General features: G+C 38.2%; 1 protein-coding gene and 1 pseudogene across 2 annotated transcripts in view; one reads left to right on the top strand and one right to left on the bottom strand.

Annotated features, from left to right (window-relative positions):
* The window catches only part of SIRT1 (sirtuin 1), a 33,874-nt gene that overhangs the window by 8,880 nt on the left and 2,811 nt on the right, over window positions 1–22,183 (bottom strand). The window contains exons 3-8 of one of the 2 annotated variants that reach the window (XM_055425627.2): window positions 21,387–21,628; window positions 19,455–19,607; window positions 5,673–5,820; window positions 4,740–4,819; window positions 3,456–3,642; window positions 1,493–2,056 (exon numbers count right to left, since the gene is read on the bottom strand). In XM_055425627.2, the coding sequence (XP_055281602.2) occupies window positions 1,493–2,056; window positions 3,456–3,642; window positions 4,740–4,819; window positions 5,673–5,820; window positions 19,455–19,607; window positions 21,387–21,628 (1,374 nt within the window). Of the gene's footprint in view, window positions 1–1,492; window positions 2,057–3,455; window positions 3,643–4,739; window positions 4,820–5,672; window positions 5,821–6,312; window positions 6,438–19,454; window positions 19,608–21,386; window positions 21,629–22,183 lie in introns of those variants that run through there. The other variant, XM_088841922.1, reaches the window with a different exon arrangement.
* Window positions 7,489–7,904, top strand: LOC148775945 (small ribosomal subunit protein eS24 pseudogene; annotated as a pseudogene).

Below are 22,183 nucleotides of genomic sequence, written 5' to 3'. Positions count from 1 at the left end.
AAGCTTTACAATCTTTACATCAGTTATCTTTTCAAATGCTCACAATGCTATGAGAGGTAGATCTGACAATGCAGTCAAATTTTGAAGCCTGTATCTTTAATTCTTTAAAGGTATAAATTAGCAGAATAAAACCAAGGTATACCAATTTTCCAGGGCAGAGTTTTATACGTTTGACCCATCTGTCAAAAAAGAGCCAAAGAATATTGTGAGTGCCTAAGCTGTGATTCATGGGGTCGCAAAGAGTCGGACATGACTGAGCGACTGAACTGAACTGAAGCAGACTTTGGGAGAAGGAAATGGCAACTCACTCCAGTATTCTTGCCTGGAGAATCCAATGGGCAGAGGGGCCTGACAGGCTACAGTCCATGGGATCAAAAATGAGTCAAGACACAAAGGACTAAGACACAAGCAGACTGTATACGATAGAAGAACCAGATGTTTTCCTAGATCTGAAACAACGGGTTAACAGAACTTGGAATCTACCTGGCTCTTCTACACTCTAGTTGTTTCTTTCCTTGGACAGGGTATTTAACCTCTGTGGTCCTCGTTTTCCCACCTCTATCTGAGAAGTTTCCCACCTAACTGAAATCAGATACTGAAATGAGAAAACATGTCAAGTCACTGCCCCTCAGTAAGCACCCAAATCTTTGTCATTTTCACCATCTAAAGCTCTTTAGCAGAAAACAGCGGAGCACTCAGTAGTCCCCAATTAAATGCTTAACTTCTCACTCCCTAGAGAAACTCAAGGTACAGAGCACACTGTTGGACACCATTTCTTCCCCATATCATTGAAGATACTGTTTATCTATTTTCTAGCTTAAAATCTCAAATTGTTTCTCTAAACACAGTCAACTATTAAAATTTAACTGCGTGAAGTTAACACTAACTAGGTTGCCAAAATTGCTCACTTCCTGCAAATATTCCATTGAAACTGGAGCCTATTGTACAGAGTAAAGTAAGGCAAAAAGAAAAACACCAATACAGTATGCTGCTGCTGCTGCTGCTAAGTCACTTCAGTCGTGTCCGACTCTGTGTGACCCCATAGACGGAAGCCCACCAGGCTCCTCCATCCCTGGGATTCTCCAGGCAAGAACACTGGAGTGGGTTGCCATTTCCTTCTCCACCAATACAGTATAATAATGCATATATATGGAATTTAGAAAGATGGTAACAATGACCCTATACACGAGACCACAAAAGAGATTCATGTAAAGAACAGACTTTTGGACTCTGTGGGAGAAGGCGAGGGTGGGATGATGTGAGAGAATAGCGTTCAAACATGTACATTACCAATATACATGACAACCCTGAGGGATGGGGTGAGGAGGGAGGTGGAAGGGGTTCAGGATGGGGGACACATGTACACCCATGGCTGATTCATGTGAATGTATGGCAAAAACCACTACAATATTGGAAAGTAATTAGCCTCCAATTAATTTACAAAAAAAAAATAATAGTTATACCCTCAAAATGGCCCAACAGCCTTTCTTACCATCAAGGCGTTTACTAATCTGCTCCTTTGCAAGTCTAGCTGGCCAGCATTTTCTCACCGTTTCAGCAACTGAAGTTCTTTCGTTTTTCTCACCAGTATTGGAGACCACGTTCTTCAAATCTGGACTCTCCAACTGTTCATTAACACTTGCAGTGCTCCCAGTAGCAGTCTGTACTTCCTGTGATTTTTCTGTGACATGGTCTTTTGATTCAGACACATCTGGATCATCAACATTACTCTTTGTTTCTTGGTCTAAAAGAGTGACAATCACTGAAGAATCTGGTGGTGAAGTTCTTTCTGGTGAACTTGAGCCTTCTGAAATATTGAGGGGTGTGGGTGGCAATTCTGACAAATGTGCCAACTCTTTTTGTATTCGAGGAGGTTTTTCAGTAATTTCTGAAAGCTTCACAGGGTTACAGCAAAGTTTGGCATATTCACCACCTAACCTATGACACAGTTCATTAATAATTACATCACAGTCTCCAAGAAGCTCTACATCAAAATGCAGATGAGGCAAAGGTTCTCTATTAATTAATATCTGAGGCACTTCATGGGGTATGGAACCTAAGATTAGGGTGAAAAAATAAGAATTAGAGAAAAAAAGGGAGGTGCACTTTTAAAACCAAAACACAGTATGTAAAAACAGGGAAATTCCTGGCAAGTTCAGTGGTTAGGACTCTGCTTCCACTGCCATGGCCAGGGTCCTATCCCTGGTCAGGGAAATAAGTTCCTGCATGCCAAAAGAAAATCGAATGCTCCCCAATACCAAAAAAAGACACAACTCTAATCAAGCTATTATATACCATCACACTATTAAGTCAATAGATGAGCAGCAAAATTTCTTCTCCTATCACTTGATTACCTCTGGGCAATTGCCTCAAACTTCTACATTCTGTGTTCAGTTTCCTTGTCTGTATAATAGGGTAACTACTGCTTCACAAGATTGCAGTGAGGATTAAGTGACTTAATATGCAAAGTTCTTGGCTCTTAGTAGGTGAGAGTTTTCTCTACTTAAATGGCTTCTGACATAAAGTGTAAAAGTTTATACCAGTCTACTCTCCACTTTTGCCTAACATCACCAACACATTATACTACCCCACAGAAAGCTTGTCAGAAGTTCTCTGCCCTATGTTTAAATAGAAAAAAATAACTCTAAGCTTAGACATTAAATTTTCTTTTCAGTTACAAATTATCCTATAATCTGCTTGAATAGTCTCTAATGAAGCAGCAGTTTAGCTGCCTATTTGCTGGTGGGTGTAATTCTCTCCTTAGGGGTTTGATATTCTCTCCTCTGCCCCTTCCCTCACTTTTATGGCTCAAGTGACGCTACCGAATCAGCCCCTCTATCTTCCTCCCCCTTACTTGCTCACTAGAGGGAGAAAAAATGTAGTATAGGAGGATGGCTTAAAGAAATATTCCTGAGAGTAACTGCGAATTCAGTTGTAGTTGAGCATTTTTATACACATGAACACCCTTTTGGTTAGAGCTGATCTACATATAATGCTTATGACTGTTATTCTTACTAAAACAATCATTTTGAGTCCCAAATTCTATCTTACATGAGTACTTATACAGTATCAAGCTATACATCTGAACTTACTAGAATGTGAAACATTAGCAACAGGCTCAAATTAAGATTAAAATAGATCATTTTTCATGTTTCCCATGTAAATTAGTTGATTACCGCATTAAAAACACATCCTACCGCATTAAAAACACATCCCATTGAAAAGTTAGGTTGAACTGTTTCCCTTTGTTATTACTTCTGTTTTGAAAACCCTCTATTCCCATTGAAATTTCAGATTAATCAATCTTTATGAACAAGAATATGTCACCTTTAAAAACTAAAGTTTGGCTCTTTACCAGTCTTAACGAAAAACAGATCACTGGGGTATACTCTACATACCCACAACCCATGGCAAAATATATAGAAATGGTTCTCTGAAAATCATTACCAACTTACTTGGAATTAGTGCTACTGGTCTCACTTTCAGGGAAGATCCAATAACAATGAGAAGATCAACTTCATCTTTGTCATATTTCATGGCTCTATGAAACTGTTCTGGTAAATTTTCACCAAAAAAGACAATCTCTGGTTTCATGATAGCAAGCGGTTCATCAGTTGGGCATCTAGGACATCGAGGAACCACCTATGTGTTCCAGTTTTGGTTGAGGAGGGAAAGAGAACACCAAGTCCAAGTTAGAAGAGTCAACATTTCCACACTTAGCAAGAAACCATTTCAAATTTATCAAAGAAAACAGAAAAACTGGATAGAGAAAACTGGATAACACCTCAACATCAACTATAAATGACCCCCCCACTTATTTCGCCAACATACAATGACATACAATTGTGCTATTATCTGCTGCTAATATCTGTACAGACCCACATTTGACATTAGGAAAAAGCAACATGTGTATACATGTACATGAGTCTTAACCTTTAAAAAAATAAAAGTTTGGGACTGCCTGGTGATCAGATGGTTAAGAATCCACCTGCCAATGCAGAGGACGTGGCTTTGATCCCTGGTCCAGGAAGATCACATGCCGTGGGGCAACTAAGCACATGCACAACTACTGAACCTTCACACACACAGCCATGCAAGAAGAGAAGCCACCACAGTGAGGAGCCCGCACCACAGCAAAAAGTAGCCCACTCACTGCAACTAGAGAAGGTCTGCACGCAGCCACAATAAAATTTTAACAAGTAGTAAGTTTGTAAAACACAATTCCATTCTAATATCCTATCTTCTCATAATTATATGATTTTATATACAGCTAAGCACATTGAGTTTTATTTCTGGATGGTTTTTATTCTCTGCCATTATCTTAACATTTTTTTGGCAATGAGCATACATGAAATATTTTGTAATGTTTAGGAAGTCAATTTCATCATTCAAAAGAGATTATAGGGACTTCAAAGACCCAGGACTCTGCCCTCCCACCGCAGGGGCCTGGGTTCCGCCTCTGTCCAGGGAACTAAATCCCACATGCTGCAACACAGATCCTGCACAAAGCTCCACAACTAAGACCTGGCGCAGTCAAATAAATACTTTTTAAAAAAGATTACGAAGTGAAGTTTTCAACTTAAGGTAATGAAGGGTTTTTGGGTACTTCTCTGTAATCCCCCGTAGTCATGGGTGTTTCTGTACCACATAAATACTTTCAGGGGGAAAAAAAAAAGGATTGAGACAAAAGAAACAGATCAGAGAAGAGCACAAATCCTAAGATATGGGTGATAAATTACCTGATTAAAAATATCTCCTCTTACAGCTTCACAGTCAACTTTGTATTTACAAATCAGGCAAGATGCTGTTGCAAAGGAACCTAAAAACAACCAACAAATACACGCTTTATTAAAGAAATTTTTCCATGTCTTAAATAAGTTATAATTACATCTGATACTAGAAAAGCTGGAGACTTTAGAAATTTTAAGAGGTTCCACAAAAGAGATGTTGATATAATGACCCTTCCTAAAGCTACTCTTTTAATAAAGTAATACCAACTCCTCCAGGGCTAAAACTGCAGATTTGGAAGGTTACGATTGTATTAGCTTAACAGTTTTGTTTCAGAAACAGTTTAGATACAATAAAAGTCTATTCAAACGTGTTTTTAATGTCTTCAAATTTCTGAATCCTGTACATCTGACCTTATCAGCAGTTCCTTTGATTTCCTCAAGAGGCCATGTTTTTTTCATCCATAGCTAATATCACTTTTGTAATAATAAAGGTTACTTAAAAGAATGTAATAGGCTTCCCTGATGGCTCAGTGGGTAAAGAATCCACCTGCAACGCAGGAAATGTGGGTTCGATCTCTAAGTTAGGAAGATCCTCTGGAGGAGATGACAACCCACTCCAGTATTCTTGCCTGAAAAATCACATGGAGAGGAGCCTGGTGGGCTACAATCCAAGGGATTGCTAAGGGTCACACACGACTAAGCACACTATTTGAAACGTGAATGTACACAACTGCTACATCTTTTGAAATCCAAATTAACATCTGACATTTGATACAATTAAGAGTTGAGGCCAGTATTTCAGGTTTCATATTTTTGCAGTCTATTTTCCTTATCTACACCTGATCAGGTAACATGATTAACCTAAATGGCAGCCTACTTACGCATCCTAATCTTTCCTACAAAACTAATATAATGGGAAAAGCAATTCTGAAGTTTACTAACCATGACACTGAATTATCTTTTGGATTCCTGCAACCTGCTCCAGTGTATCTATGTTCTGAGTATAGTTGCGAAGTAGTTTTCCTTCCTTATCGGACAAGGCTATGAATTTGTGACAAAGAGATGGTTGGAACTGTCCAGGATATATTTCCTAGATAATGCAAAAAGCAGAAAAAACATTAAGTGTTAACAAATGTCACAGGTTTAGGTTTAACAACAACAAAAAAAATACCAATGATAATTAGAAAACAATACATGACAATCTCAAAGCATCTAGATGGATGCAACACACACAAAAGGATTGTTGCTATAATACAAATGAAACTCAGCAATTAGTGAACATGGCCTCTCGAAAAGGATAAAATCGACCTGCAAACATCTCTCATAAATGTTGATATTTTAATAAAAGAAGAAGAAATACATACCTTAATATATATCTAATTTTTGTTGGCTGAAAATTCAGATTTTTATTTTGTAAAGGAAAAGGGGAAAAGTTTATATTGAAATAAAAAATACCAAAGATATGGTGACTTCTTTTTTAAAACTAAAAAAGGCACTGTCAACATATTTAAAATTTTTGATTCATCATTCATTATAAATATCAACCTGTTGGAAGTTTAAAGCTAAAGTTTTAATTCCTTACCAAAATTGTTTTCCTTCCACTGCACAGGCACATACTGGTATAGTATAGAGTTGCTCATGAATGCTGAGTTGCTGGATTTTGTGTGTGTGTTTTTCCCCCCAAATAATGCTTCAATGCTGTTTCTTCTTTAAAAACAAAGAATTCAGATATACACATGGCAAAAAGATCAGAAAAAAAGTATCAATTTTGGTCCTCTCAACTTTTGACAGTGTTTTTATTAAATTTCATTTAGTAAGTGACTATGGCAAAGGAAGTCTCTCCTCTATTTTTTTCATTGAAGTAGTACTTCTACCTACTTCCTTACCATTCATTACAGCCTCTAACCTATTAAAGTGCTAGCAAAAAACTAGATACAACCATATGTCCACCAACAGAGGACTGGCTGTAGAAACATGGTACATCCATAATAGTGGACTGGGTAGCCATTAAATGAATGAGGGAGTGACCTGCAAGATGGCCCATGACATGTGAAAAAAGTCAAGTTAGTCACCAATGTGTATAGTTTTGTTTTTGTTGTTTTGTAAAGAAGCAAAAATGGGAATTATATGCAAAGCATAGATACTTTCGTTTAAACAAGTCAGGAAGGATAGAAACAAGCTATAAAACTGGAAAGCGGGTTGGAGTCTTCAATTCTGACATGATGCAAAAAAGTTTAATAGCAAAGATTCTACATGACCTTAACTTTTAATCTACTTAATATTTCAAGTTTAAAAAACTGTCTACCAAGATACCCTTTAGGTGAAAATAATAGGCATGTCTCATTATAAATCTCATTATAAGGTCCATCACATACATGACCATATGATGTGGAAAATGCTACATACATAAAACCCAAGAATTCTGCCTCCCAAATTTTTATCATAAAGTTCACGAACAACTCTGCAATTCAAGAAAGACAATGCATATAGAAAGAAGTAACAAGTAAAGAGTTTATTAAAGATAATGTTTATAAAAAACATTATATCACATTATGTTTTCTCCTCAGATTGCTTTGTTCTAATACCAGCACCTGATAAATCTCCCCTCTGGAAATAGCTGTTAAAATTTTTTTTAACAAATACAATATTCTAGGCAACGGATAGAACAGTAGTCAGGAAGTGCTAATAGCAGGCCAGCAGTACAAGAACAAATGGCTGCCTACCTTCAGAGCCAGGACTCCACCCCACAGAATGAAGGCTCATGTGCCTCAGTGCCCACCCTTTTTAAAAGGTGAGGATTAAGAACAAAATCCTGTGAGACACTAGCTATTCTCCTGCCTGACTGCTTGAAGATGATGAACGACACAGTAACTATCCAGAGTAGAAAGTTTATGACCAACTGATTACTTCCGTGGAAACAAATGGTCATCGATGACCTTCAACAGGGGTAGGAAATAGTACCCAATACAGAAATTAAAAAACCTAGCCAAAATGTACAAAACAATACCAGATGTCACCCTTGTATTTGGATTCAGAGCCCATTTTGGTGGTGGCAAGACAAATGGCTTTGGCATGACTTTCAATTCCTGGGATTATGGGAATAAGAATGAACCCAAACACAGGCTTGCAAGATGTGGCCTGGAGGAGGAGAAAAACACCTCAAGAAGACAGTGAAAGGAAGGCTAGAACAGAATGAAGAAAGTCAGGGAGACTGCAGAGGCCAATGCTGGTGCTGGCAAAAACGAGTAAAGCTTCTGCAGTGACTTATCTGTGGTGACTGTGTAGACTTTTCATGAAACAATCAACTAGAATTGTTTAAAAAAAAAAAAAATTTGTGGGATAATAGATTCAGCTCTGTACTCCAGTTTCATGTCCAACCCACTAACAATTCAGGGTAACTTAGTACTTAGATTTACAAATCAATTCCTGTAGTTCAGAATAATTTATTAATAATTTATGAAGGGTCTGTTTTATTTTGTAAGCTTACGTTTAATGGTTATTTGAAACTCTGTCTATTTTCTTCCAAATATGCAGTGGACCATGTCTAGATTTAAGTACTGCATTCCAACTAAGGGATACAATCTGAATGGGAAAAATTTACTCTGAAAGGACTGTTTTAACAGAAATACCCCTAAATAAGGACTCACCAAAGTTTGAGGTGCCACTATTTCAATAGATAGTTGTTAAGAAACTAGAATTTAAATTTTCTAAGCTCCCAATCCCTTAACAAGGAAAATTTGTTAAAAATCCAATCGAGGGCTTCTCTGGTGGCTCAGTGGTAAAGAATCCACCTGCCAATGTAGAAGACATAGGTTCACACCCTGGTCCAGGAAGATCCCAGATTTTGTGTGGCAACTAAGTCCACGCACTGCAACTACTGAGCCAGTGCTCAAGGAGTCTGAGAGACGCAACTACTGAGTTCACATCCCACAACTACTGAGGCCCACGCATCCAAGAGTTTGTGCTCCCAAACAAGAGAAGCCACCAGTGAGAGACACCATAAAGAGTAGCCTCCACCTGCCCCAACTAGAGAAAGCCTGCACGCAGCAATGAAGATCCAACACAGACCAAAAAAACAAAAAAACCCTAATTGGCTGGTGGAAGATACAACTTTCAGATAAAATACAGATTAATTCTTCCTGTTGGAATTGTGACATTCCAGATCTGTTCTAAGCAAGACAGGCCATCCTAAATCTGAACCTCCTTAAATCCTATTAAGGAACCAGTCATGTGGGTTGGACCACTGTTATTGCCATAGGAATCCATTTACAATAGATTGGAAGCAGAGCTGGGACCAAATGCTTCAAATGCTATTAAAATGACAAGCTGCTTTTATACGCTATGTCCAGAAATGTGCAAACAATCCAGTAATTGGCCACAAGCAACCAACGTGACCAAAACTAAAGCTTAGTTTTTGCCATAATGAGTTTTCATGTAGGAATAATGGTTTTTCTCCAGAGATGCTCTCTGCTTGTTTGCTTCTCGCAATCTCTACCAATATGAATGAGAATCCAGTCAAAGGCAGGGGTGTTAACTGCAGACCCTTGAAACTAGGACTCACCAAAGTTTGAGATGCCACTATTTCAATAGGTAGTAGGAAAAATTGTTAAGAAACTAGAATTTAAATTTTCCAAGGTCCCAAAAAGTAACTGAAACCAACTGATCATAGTAATGAAAAATCTTCATAATCCCTAGTCTTGTTTCACTCATTCCACAAAAATCATAGACTACTCAGTATCTTTCCTAGTCAAAAACTTGTAAATCAGTCACCTGACAAATCTACTTTTTTCCCCATTAAAAAGCTGGCTTCCTCAACTTTTTCCACACTGGGACCAGATAGCAAGTATTTAAGATTTTGCCAGTCATTTTGTCTCTTGTCTTTATGGTCCGTATTACAACCATTCAAGTCTTCCACTGTAGTACTCAAGCAGCCACAGGCAACATGGCAATGAATGAGCATGGCTGTGTTCCAGTGAAACTTTATTTAGAGTCACTGATATTAGAATTTCATATAATGTTCACATGATGTAAAGTTATTATTCTTTTTATTTTTTTTATATTCATTTAAAAGTTTTAGCTCAAAGTTGTAAATAAACAGGCAGTGGGCCACACCTCGACCAAGGCTGTAGTTTGCTGGCCCTTACACTAACATTCTTCTTTTGCACAGAAGAACTGTACAAAAAAGATCTTCACGACCAAGATAATCATGATGGTGTGATCACTCACCTAGAGCCAGACATCTTGGAATGTGAAGTCAAGTGGGCCTTAGAAAGCATCACTACGAACAAAGCTAGTGGAGGTGATGGAATTCCAGTTGAGCTATTTCAAATCCTGAAAGATGATGCTGTGGAAGTGCTGCACTCAATATGCCAGCAAATTTGGAAAACTCAGCAGTGGCCACAGGACTGGAAAAGGTCAGTCTTCATCCCAATCCCAAAGAAAGGCAATGCCAAAGAATGCTCAAACTACCGCACAATTGCACTCATCTCACACGCTAGTAAAGTCATGCTCAAAATTCTCCAAGCCAGGCTTCAGCAATATGTGAACCGTGAACTTCCAGATGTTCAAGCTGATTTTAGAAAAGGCAGAGGAACCAGAGATCAAATTGCCAACATCCGCTGGATCATGGAGAAAGCAAGAGAGTTTCAGAAAAACATCTATTTTTGCTTCATTGACTATGCCAAAGCCTTTGACTGTGTGGATCACAATAAACTGTGGAAAATTCTGAAAGAGATGGGAATACCAGACCATCCGACCTGACTCTTAAGAAACCTATATGCAGGTCAGGAAGCAACAGTTAGAACTGGACATGGAACAACAGACTGGTTCCAAATAGGAAAAGGAGTGCGTCAAGGCTGTATATTGTCACCCTGCTTATTTAACTTATATGCAGAGTACATCAGGAGGAACGCTGGGCTGGAAGAAGCACAAGCTGGGATCAAGATTGCTGGGAAAAATATCAATAACCTCAGATATGCAGATGACACCACCCTTATGGCAGAAAGTGAAGAGGAACTAAAGAGCCTCTTGATGAAAGTGAAAGAGGAGAGTGAAAAGGTTGGCTTAAAGCTCAACATTCAGAAAACTAAGATCATGGCATCTGGTCCCATCACTTCATGGGAAACAGATGGAGAAACAGTGGAAACAGTGTCAGACTTTATTTCTTTTAGGCTCCAAAATCACTGCAGATGCTGACTGCAGCCATGAAATTTAAAGACGCTTACTCCTTGGAAGGAAAGTTATTACCAACCTAGATAGCATATTGAAAAGCTATTACTTTGCCAACAAAGGTCCGTCTAGTCAAGGCTATGGTTTTTCCAGTGGTCATGTATGGATGTGAGAGTTGGACTGTGAAGAAAGCTGATCACCAAAGAATTGATGCTTTTGAACGGTGGTGCTGGAGAAGACTCTTGAGAGTCCCTTGGACTGCAAGGAGATCCAACCAGTCCATCCTAAAGGAGATCAGTCCTGGGTGTTCATTGCAAGGACTGATACTAAAGCTGAAACTGCAATACTTTGGCCACCTCATGCGACGAGTTGACTCACTGGAAAAGACTCTGATGCTGGGAGGGATTGGGGGCAGGAGGAGAAGGGGACGACAGAGAATGAGATGGCTGGATGGCATCACTGACTCGATACGCATGTGAGTTTGGGTGTACTCCGGGAGTTGGTGATGGACAGGGAGGCCTGGCGTGCTGTGATTCATGGGGTCGCAAAGAGTCGGACACGACTGAGCGACTGCACTGAACTGTATTAACGTAACATAAGAGAATTTCAATTAGTGAAGCTATTCATTAATACTTAATGTATGTCCCAGGTATAACAGGAGCACTTTATAACAACGCTGCATACTGGGCTGAGGACTGGATTTTTACATTTTCAACTTTTTACAGAGTTCCCATGTGGGCCACAAATCAGGTTATATTTACTACCAGGACAAAAAGATCTGTTGATCCTCCTTTCTAGATATATATAACCCCATCTTGCAGGTGAGAAAACCAAAGCACAAAAGTAACACCAAAAGTCACAAAAGCCAGTAAGTACCAGAACTATCATTCAAACCCAGTTTTGATGCCAAAGTGCAGCTCTTAACCACCATGCAATTTCTGATCCCTCAACTTCATGTTCCCTGTTTTTCCTTCAGGTGAAGTACCATTTCTATTAGGTATTGCAAATCAGTCTACTGAGACTAATCTAGTTAAGTATATTTCACATTGCACATCCCGCATGGCATTACTGGAGACGAATTCTAATCACCCACCAACACTCTTCAAGAATATATGTTCTCAGCACTTTCCTGAGGGCACTGTGGATAAGAATCCGCTTTCAAATGCAAGGCACATGGTTCAATCCTACACCAGGAAGATTTCAAATGGCACAGAGCAACTAAGCCCGTGCACCACAACTACTGAGCCTGTGCACTTCAAGTACTGAAGCCGACACACCTAGAGCGTGTGCTCTGCCAACAAGAGAAGCCACCGTAATGAGAAGCCAGAGCACGGGAATGAAGAGTAGCCCCTACTTGCTGCAACTACAGAAAGTCTGTAGAAAGCAACAAAGACCCAGTGCAACCAAAAATAATTTTTAAAAAATACACCTTCTTGGGAATTTCCTGGCAGTCCAGTGTTTAGGCCTCCACACAACTTCTACTGCTATGGCCCAGGTTCAATCCCTGGTCAGAGAACCAAGATCCCACAAGCAGGGAACCAAGATCCCACAAGCTCTGCATTGTCAAAAAAAAACTTCTCACAAATCAGTATGAAGAAAAGAATCAATGAAAAAAAAATTACAAAGAACAACAGGAGATTCAAAGATACACACACGGCAAGTAGTAAGAAGCAGTCATCTACACTAGTATTAATAACAAAAAGAGTACAGTTACTTTTAATTGCCCTAAAAACTCTGCTGCTGCTAAGTCACTTCAGTCGTGTCTGACTCTGTGCGACCCCATAGATGGCAGCCCATCAGGCTCCCCCGTCCCCGGGATTCTCCAGGCAAGAACACTGGAGTGGGTTGCCATTTCCTTCTCCAATGCGTGAAAGTGAAAAGTGAAAGTGAAGTCACTCAGTCATGTCCGACTCTTTGCAACCCCATGAACTGCAGCCTACCAGGCTCTTCCGTCCATGGGATTTTCCAGGCAAGAGTACTGGAGTGGGGTGCCATCGCCTTCTCCGTTGAAACTCTAGATAGCCAGTAACAGATGATTAGATACTGGGGTTCAACTATCAAACAATATTATGAAGCCTTTTCTTTAAAATGAGATATATTTAAGAGCCATTATGAAACTATTTCTAAGAATATTAAGTGGGGAAAAAAGCAATATAGAGAAAAGAGTGTGATTTTGTTGGTAGTCATTTTTAAAATATTATTAGAAACTTACAATAATATTTCTCCCCCCTACACACACACACAAAACAGGTTTACTCTTTTTTTTCCCTAGAAGGAAACCACTGAAACATTTTACCATGGTAACCTTTAAGAAAGATTAGAGATAGGAAAACTGAAAGGAGAGGCCAACTAACATGTTTTCTACGGTTTCAATCTTTTCAAACTATACACACAAAACTCAGACGTTCTAAAAAAAAAAAAAAGCCAACAATACTAATGTATCATGGGAGGCTTTTTCTGTGGGGGAAAGAGCATGGGCATGCTAATTTAGCTTTCCAATACACTTCTTATGGGAGTACATTTTATTCACCCAGAACCATTAGCAATTTTGCTTTCAGGAAATTTAGAACATTAGAAACATATCAAAAAGGACAATCAAAGCAATACATTTTTAGTAACAGAAAGCAGGAAACATCCAAAATGAACACTTGCCAGATGAGTTACAATAGATGGAACCTACGATGAACCACCTAACACCGTGATTGTTATCAAGTCGTCAAGTATCTGACAGAAAGTTTACTGAACGGAAAATACTAGAAATGAGCTGGTTTTAAGATTCCTTAACCTTGTTAACTACATAATCTGGTATGTTTGTACCTATCAATAAAGTGACAGTTTACTGAATAAATATACATTTTTGGAAGTTAGTATTTATCCCTCTCCTTTCCTTGAATTTTATCCCTTTAGGGGAAAGACCATTCACCGTATTCAATATGGGATAGCAACTATATCTTTGAACACAGTCCTTTAAACAAAAAAAAAGAAAAAGTTATTTTCTACAACCTCAGTTTCACCTTCACTGACTCTTAATAAAAATCACTCATATTTATCAGCACCTGATAAATGAATTAATCTTTGTAACTGCCATTCATATAGGAGGATTGTTTTTCATGGACTCCTGAGAACCATGGCCACAATTCATCGTCAGTTTAAGCCCTTATGCAAGACGACAATGATTTAGAACAAGAATATATAGCTTTAAAGTTGGCCTTACCTGTTCTCCTACAGAAGAATTCAAAGTGGTGCCATAGCTAGGCACACTGTTGATACACTAGTGGCTTAAACAGGGAGCAACTTTGCAGGAGACATCGGGCAACATCTGGACACGTTTTTGATCGTCAACACTGACAAGAAGGTGCTAATGGTATTTAATAGGAAGAGGCCAATGGTTGCTGCTAAATATCTTACAGTGCACAGTACTCACTGCAAAGAATTATCCATCCCAAATTGTCAACAGGTTGAGAAACTGCTCTAATGAACCAGTAACCTCTTTCACACACCTCTCCCATTACCTGGAGGTCCCAGTCTAGAGGAAATCTGTTTCTTCTCCATTATATACAATAAACGGCTTGATACATCTAGAGAAACTTTTCTTCCAAAAAGGTCTAAATTCACAGTATTTCCTGTTTTCATGGCTTTATTATTAAATTCATTTTCTTTCAAAAGGAACCCCCCTACACTGTTGGTGTAAATTGGTACAAGCACTACAGAGGTTCCTTAAAAACCTAAAAGAGAGCTGACATATAATCCTACAAACCACTCCCGGGCATAAATCCAGAGAAAACTATAATTCAAACAGATACATGCAACCCCAATGTTCTGCAGCACTATTTACAACAGCCAAGACATGGAAACAAGCTAACTGTCCATCAACAAATGACTGATAAAGATGTGGTAAATACACACAATCGACTATTATTTAGCCATAAAAAAGAATGAAATAATGCCATTTGCACCAAAATGGATGGACCCAGAGATTATCATACTAAAGTGAAGAAAGCCAGACAGAGAGAGACAAATATCAAACAACATTTATTTTAAAAAATAACAAATTAACTTCCTTACTAAACAGAAACTGATCCAAAGAACAAACTTATGGTTACCAAAGGGGAAACAGGGGATATAAATTCAGTTCAGTTCAGTTGCTCAGTTGTGTCCGACTCTCCGCGACCCCATGAATCACAGCACGCCAGGCCTCCCTGTCCATCACCAACTCCCGGAGTACACTCAAACTCATGTCCACAGAGTCGGTGATGCCATCCAGCCATCTCATTCTCCGTCGTCCCCTTCTCCTCCCGCCCCCAACCTTTCCCAGCATCAGAGTCTTTTCCAGTGAGTATAAATTAGGGGATATAAATTAGGAGTTTGGGATTAACATATACTCACTCCTATATATAAAACAGATAACCAGACTTCCCTGGCGGTCCACCGTTACAATCTGCCTGCCAAAGCAGAGGACCTGGGTTTGATTCCTGGTCTGGGAAGAGCCCACATGCTGTGCAACAACTAAGCCTGTGCACCGCAACTACTGAACCAGTGCTCCAGAGCCTGTGAACCACAGCTACTGAAGCCTGCACGCTCTGCAGAGCTGTGCTCCGCAACAGGAGAACCACAGTGAGAAGCCCTTGTGCCACAATGGAAGAGCAGCCCCTGCCTGCTCCAACTAGAGAAAGCCCTCATGCAGCAACAAAACCCAGGACAGCCAAAAATAAATAAATAAAAATAGGTAGCCTATGAAGACCTACTGTATAGCACAGGGAACTATACTGAATATTTTATAACAACCTATAACCTAAATAATCTGAAAAAAAAAAGATACACAACTAAATCGCTGTGCTACACACCTGAAACCCATGTTAAATCAACTCCACATCAACTTAAATTCATTTTCTCTCACAACTAGCAATCTTTCTTAACTTTCTGCCTAGTATAGAAACTGATAGAAAATTTTAGATTCTGAGTATTTTACTCATGTATCCTTTTTGGAATCTAGTAAAATATTACAAGATTCACATATCCTCCCCATTCTTAATTTCTGAACACTATCCTTCCTTCTTTGTCCTTCAGCTTTTTCCTAATTATTCATTTTTAGACTCAATAACTCAATCTCTCTTACCTATTACCATTTATTTTAAGCGGTACTTCAGCAACTAGATGCTTTCCTTTTGGTAGTTTTTAATCTGAGAACTGAACAACAATCTTATATGACTAGCAGTTATAAAGATTAATTCATTTGTTTAGCTCCATCTTTCATAGAGAAGTGAAACATGCTGGCTCTACCAACTTTTTCTTCTCCCAGGCACCATAAAATCTGTACACTATAACAAATTAACACTGCCATCTTTACTCTGGGCTTCCCAGGTGGCTCAGTGGTAAATAATCTGCCAATGCAGGAGACACAGGTTTGATTCCTGGATGGGGAAGATTCCCTGTAGCCCTGTAGTAGGAAATAGCAACCCACTCCAGTATTCTTGCCTGGGAAATCTCATGGACAGACGAGCCTGGTGGGCTACAGTCCATGGGCTCACAGAGAGTTGAATATGACTCAGCGACTGAACACAGCACAGCAGCATTTTTGCTCCAATTCAGATCTTATTTTCTCTTTTGCCCTGTCTAGATTTCTATTATGTGCATTTTTATAACCTGTCTTTGTAAGAGTAATACTTAATTGTTTCTGTAGATTCTTATACATCAAGGCCAGTTTAAATTGCCTGGATAGCTCAGCTGGTAGAGCATCAGATTTTTAATCTGAGGTTCAAGTCCCTGTCAAAGCACCAATCAAGAATATTCTACTAAAACCAGTTTAAGATAAAACTGAATACTCATTATGTACATTAGACAATAAAGGTTACAATCTTTCTCACCTTGCTATTTGTATTCTCAGTTATCATATTTTCCCCAAGGGTGAGATTACTACCTCTACTAGGCAATTTAATATACACTTAAGTGACAGGGTTTTCAAAAAGCTGGAAAGTTAGTCTGGGCATGTTTTTTGTTTCCTCTCAGAACACGAATTTACAGCAAAAATCTTGTGAGCACTAAATAAATGCACCAGTAAATCAAGCTCTTATATTCAGATACAAGATCAAAGTAATTTCTAGTTACTTGATGACTTTCTTAAAGTGTTAATTCCTGTGCAATTCCCTTGGGGTCTGGTGATTAGGACTCTGCACTCCCACAGCAAACTGCAGGAGGCATGAGTTCCATCCCTTTTCAGGGAACTAAGATCCCAAAGGCCACATAGTAAGGCCAGAAAAAAAGTGTTAATTTCTGATAACCAGAGCCAGTGTCCTAAGTCCAATTCAAGAAACCAAGTAACTGATATTTCACTCGTCTTCAAAGTCTTGCAGCAGTACCCCTAGCACCAGTATATAAAAAACAGTAAATCTTCACAAATTCACACTCCTGTAACAAAGAAAAACAAACAGAAACTAACTTTACGTTATTTGCTCAGTTCACTGTGAACCAGTAGTCTACTAAAGGATAGACCATCGTCACTGCTGGTATATGACGTTCAAAAGTTTTCTAGGTTTCAAGTCAATTACTGGCAAGATTCAAATTTCTCTTAGTACCTTGCAGAAAGTTTTCAAATTCAGTTTTCAGTTTTAGCAAGTAAATCATTTTCTGAGAAATTCCAATGTAATATCCCCATTTTATTCTAATTACTTTTTATAAGCACACGTGCACAAAACAAAATTATTTAATATAGTCCATCAATTTAAGCTAACACATGTATTCTAAATTGGCGAAAATTTTCCTATAGTTATAAAAACAGACTACATGATTTGAAAGTAGTTGAGGTCATCCTTTAATTAAAATTCAATTCCATTTCATTTCTATGCCCATTAAAATATAATCAGTAATAAAAAGACCCTTTTAAGTATACTGAAGTTTAGCAATAACAATTTACCAAATTTTGAATTTACTGCACCAGCAACTATTAACATCATGCAAGCATACCTCAGAGACACCATGAGTTTGGTTCCAGACCATAGCAAAAAAGCAAATATCCCAATCAAGTCAGTTAAATGAATTTTTTTGGTTTCCCCATTCATAGAAAGTTATGTTTATACTACACTGTAATTCATTAAGTGTTCAATAGCATTACATCTCAAAAAAATGTAATTTCTTAATTAAAAACATTTTATTGCTAAAAGGAATGCTAACCATCACTACATCCTCGGTAATAACAAAGATCACTGATCCCAGATCACAATAACAAATAATGAAAGTGTGAAATACTGTGACTTACCAAAGTGTGACACAGAGACATAGGTGAGCAAATGCAGTTGGAAAAATGACACCTACAGATTTGCTTGATGTAGGGTTGCCATTATGCCTCAAATTTGTAAAAACAAAAAAGCTCACAGTATCTGTGAAGGTTAAGTATACAGGGACAGGGGTTTCCTTGGTGGGGTCCAGTGGCTAAAAGTCCACCTGTCAATACAGGAGACATGGATTCGATCCCCGGTCCAGGAAGATCCCACATGCCGCTGGGGCAACTAAACCTATGAGGTGCAACTATTGAAGCTAACACACCCAAGAGCCTGTGCTCTGCAACAAGAGCAGCAATGAGAAGCCTGCGCACCATGTAGTAGTCCCTGCTTGGCACAACCTATACAAAGCCCTTGAGCAGCAATGAAGACCCAGCGTAGCCCCACCCCCCAAAAATTGAGAGGTGAAACGCTTAAAGTATACAGTGAGGATGTGCATAGACTGTGTGCAAATACCATTGTATATAAGGGACTTAAACATCCTCAGATTTTGGTATCTGAGGGAATCTTACACCAATTCCCACCTCAATACTAAGGGATGACTATTATATCAAACTTTAAACTCCAGAGTTGCCAAATAAAAACATCTGAATCATATACACAATTCAGATTTTCTAGTAACCACATTAACAATGTGAAATTTTCACAATTTATAACCCAATACCAAAGTATTGATATTTACACATATAATCATTATATATAATAAAATTTATATTTTGTATGTTTTTCATACTAGGTTTCCAAAACCTGGTAAGTCTTCCACACTTGTTAACATAACATCTCAGTACACTACACTTAGGTACTCAATAGCCAAATGGCTTCTGAACTGGACAGAGCAGCTCTACATACTCTAGAGCACAATCAACCCTGACTAAAATGCAATCTAAGAACCTTCTCCACCCCGATCACAGGCGTATCTCCTCATACTACGGAACATACTGAGCAGATGTTATAATCTTTGTGATCCATAAAAAATATTTAGTATTGAAACAGTGATGTTACTTTTTTAAGATCTACTAACCTCTAAAAAAAGCCTGGACAATGTAAAGTGAAGTGCAAACTGGAAAATACAAAATAGCCTCTTCTTTGAAAATAAGCACAATCATAAAATGAAGAAAAGCAAACAACAGTCCCTAAGGAGAAGAAGGGATTTCTGGCTAAAATGATTTTATTTCAGTGATTTTACTCCACCACAGTACTAGTACTCCATTTACTAGACAGCCATTCAAAATAATTTTTCATGACAGAAGGACAAAGAAACAGCTAGAAAAATTTGTAGTACCTTTGCAAACTTGAAGAATGGTCTTGGATCTTTTCTGAAATATTCAATATCAAACATTGCTTGAGGATCTGGAAGGTCTGGAAAGTCTATTGCAAGGCGAGCATAAATACCATCTCTTGACCTGAAGTCAGGTATTCCACAAGAAACAGAAACCTGAAATACGCATGGCATAATTTGTACAATTAAATCTTCTACTGCTACCTTAGAAATTACTAGTCCTCTTATCATACAATTAGGGAAGAGCTGAAAAATATTTTTATTTTGAAACTTTTGGGGAATAGAGATACTGCCTTAGTTTAATTTCTAATAGAAATAAAATACTCAGAAAATCAGTGTAATTATATCCACCACATACTCCATTCATAAGGGGGTGAGGGAGGAATTTTAAGTCAGGCTAACTTTAAACCTTTATAAGCATTTAACCAACAAATTAAAGCAATTCCAACTTGATTGGGAAGGAAGTAAACCATTTCAAATTATTTTAACTAGATAGCGGGCAAGAGCTTCTATCAGTCAAGTATTTCCAAAAAATAAAATCCCTCATCTAAATCAGGGTTCCACTGCTTCAAGAACACTAAATTTCTTAATTTTCCTTAAAAAACTATGCTGTACAATATTGCAATTTTTAATTTTGAAGAACAAATTTAGATTCTGTGCTTTTTCTACAAATAAACCTTGACAATTTCAAACTGGGATTTCAGAAGTTATCTATTTCACAATTTTGTCTGCGTTTACTCCATTTTGGTCTCAGGGCAAAAACAAACGTCTAAGTCACATTGGGGAAGCAAAACATACCTATTCATCACGACCATCTAATGCTAAATAACACTCTCCCTGAACTCAACAGGTCAGAAAACAGGACTCAACTTTACTCCAAAAACTGTTCTGTCACTACCATGTAACATATTCTGTATTCAACACACAATATGAAATAGCCTAAGTAACCAGTTAACTGAGACGGAAAGTGGGGCAAATGGAAAATGTCAAGCCACCACAATCACATCATCTTAATTTAAAATGGAGGAGAGACAATGTATAAGAATGCTTACAATACTCCACACTCTGTAACAGTGTGTATTATCAACATTTAAAACTTAGTAAGCTGGTGGGTTAAAAAAGTGAAAACTCACTATTACTTAATTTGCATTCACTGAGTACTGCTATTGAGCCTCTTTTATGATTATTTGCAAACCATCTTGTTTGTCTATAGTCTGTGCCTTTTTTCTGTTGTATTACTGTATTGTATAACTGTACATTAGAGTAATAATCCTTTGTAAGTCAATCATGGTGCTTTTTTTTTCAATCTGTTGTTGTATTCCACTTCTGTTTATGGCGCCCTGCTGCTGCCGCTGCTGCTAAGTCGCTTCAGTCATGTCCGACTCTGTGCGACCCCATAGATGGCAGCCGACCAGGCTCCGCAGTCCCTGGGATTCTCCAGGCACCCTATCTCACCTTTAAAAAAAACTTCTATGCACTGGAAAAAAAAAATGGAGGAGAGGTAGGAATCTGTTACCTTTCCAACACTAAGTTCTCTACTTGCCAATACATATGTATTAGGTTCCTGGTTTCTCCATGAAGGCTGAGCAAATAATCAATTTTTATCATCAGGCCCTAATACTATAACACAAGCACAATTCCCCGCATCTCCTTTAGGAGTTGTGGTATTATAAAGTAGGTAAAAAATCTTACCTTAATCCCACTTACCTACTGTGTCAATAAACAGAAGGGCATCTTTTTTAAGGGTACTAAGAAGTTAAAAAATTCCTGAAGCAATTTAGTAACTGCTGCTGCACTCACTTTTTAGCAGTTTCCAAACACAAATGCCCATTATCATGTAAGAATAAATTCTATACCATAAATGTTTCTGACTTGGACAAGGCTGAAAATACACACCCTCCCCCTTTTACTAGTATTCTCATCCATCTTACATACCCCAGCTCCAGTTAGAACTATTATTTTTTTGCACTCTTGCAGTAATTTCACAGCATCTTCAATTGTATTAATATCTTTTCTTTTTTTCCTTTTTGGTGGTTCTGAAAGGATATTAATAACAATCTGCCACAGTGTCATATCATCCAATTCAGGTGGAGGAATTGTTTCTGGTAGTAAATCTTTAAGAATTGTTCGAGGATCTGTGCCAATCATGAGATGTTGCTGAACAAAAGTATATGGACCTATATTAAAAGGGAAAAGAACTAGATCAATCCACTCCAAGTAGTTCAAAATCTCATTTATTTTCTGAAGTAGTAAATTAGCAATCCTTAAGGCTGTTTCCTAAAGTAAAAAAAATGCACTGCAAAGGTGTTTCATTCAGAATATCTTCAGAGCTAATGTTTTTTTTTTTCAGAGCTAATGTTATATATCCCAATGAAATCAGGAGCTGAGACTCAGAGCCAATGCTATATATCTTGTCCCCTGAGCTATAAAATGCCAGGTATGTATTATAAAGGGATTCCCTGGTGGCTCAGTGGTAAAGAATCCACCTGCAATGCAGAAGACCCTAGTTCTATCCCTGGGTAGAGAAGATCCCCTGGAAAAGGAAATGGCAACTCAATCCAGCATTATTGCCTGGGAAATCCCAGGGATAGAGGAGCCTGACCAGCTACAATTCATGGGGTGGAATCAGATGCAACTTAGTGACCAAACAACATGTTCAAGCGTCAAGTGAATTTACTACTAGAGTTAGATTTCTCTGGTTAAAACCTGAAAAAATATAATTTAAATACAAC

The sequence above is a fragment of the Moschus berezovskii genome, chromosome 12, assembly GCF_049115385.1.
Source record: "Moschus berezovskii isolate FMDL1 chromosome 12, NW_MosBer_1.0, whole genome shotgun sequence".
NCBI lineage: Eukaryota > Metazoa > Chordata > Mammalia > Artiodactyla > Moschidae > Moschus > Moschus berezovskii.
Note: the sequence above shows the minus strand (reverse complement) of the source record. Positions and strands in the feature narration are given on the sequence as shown.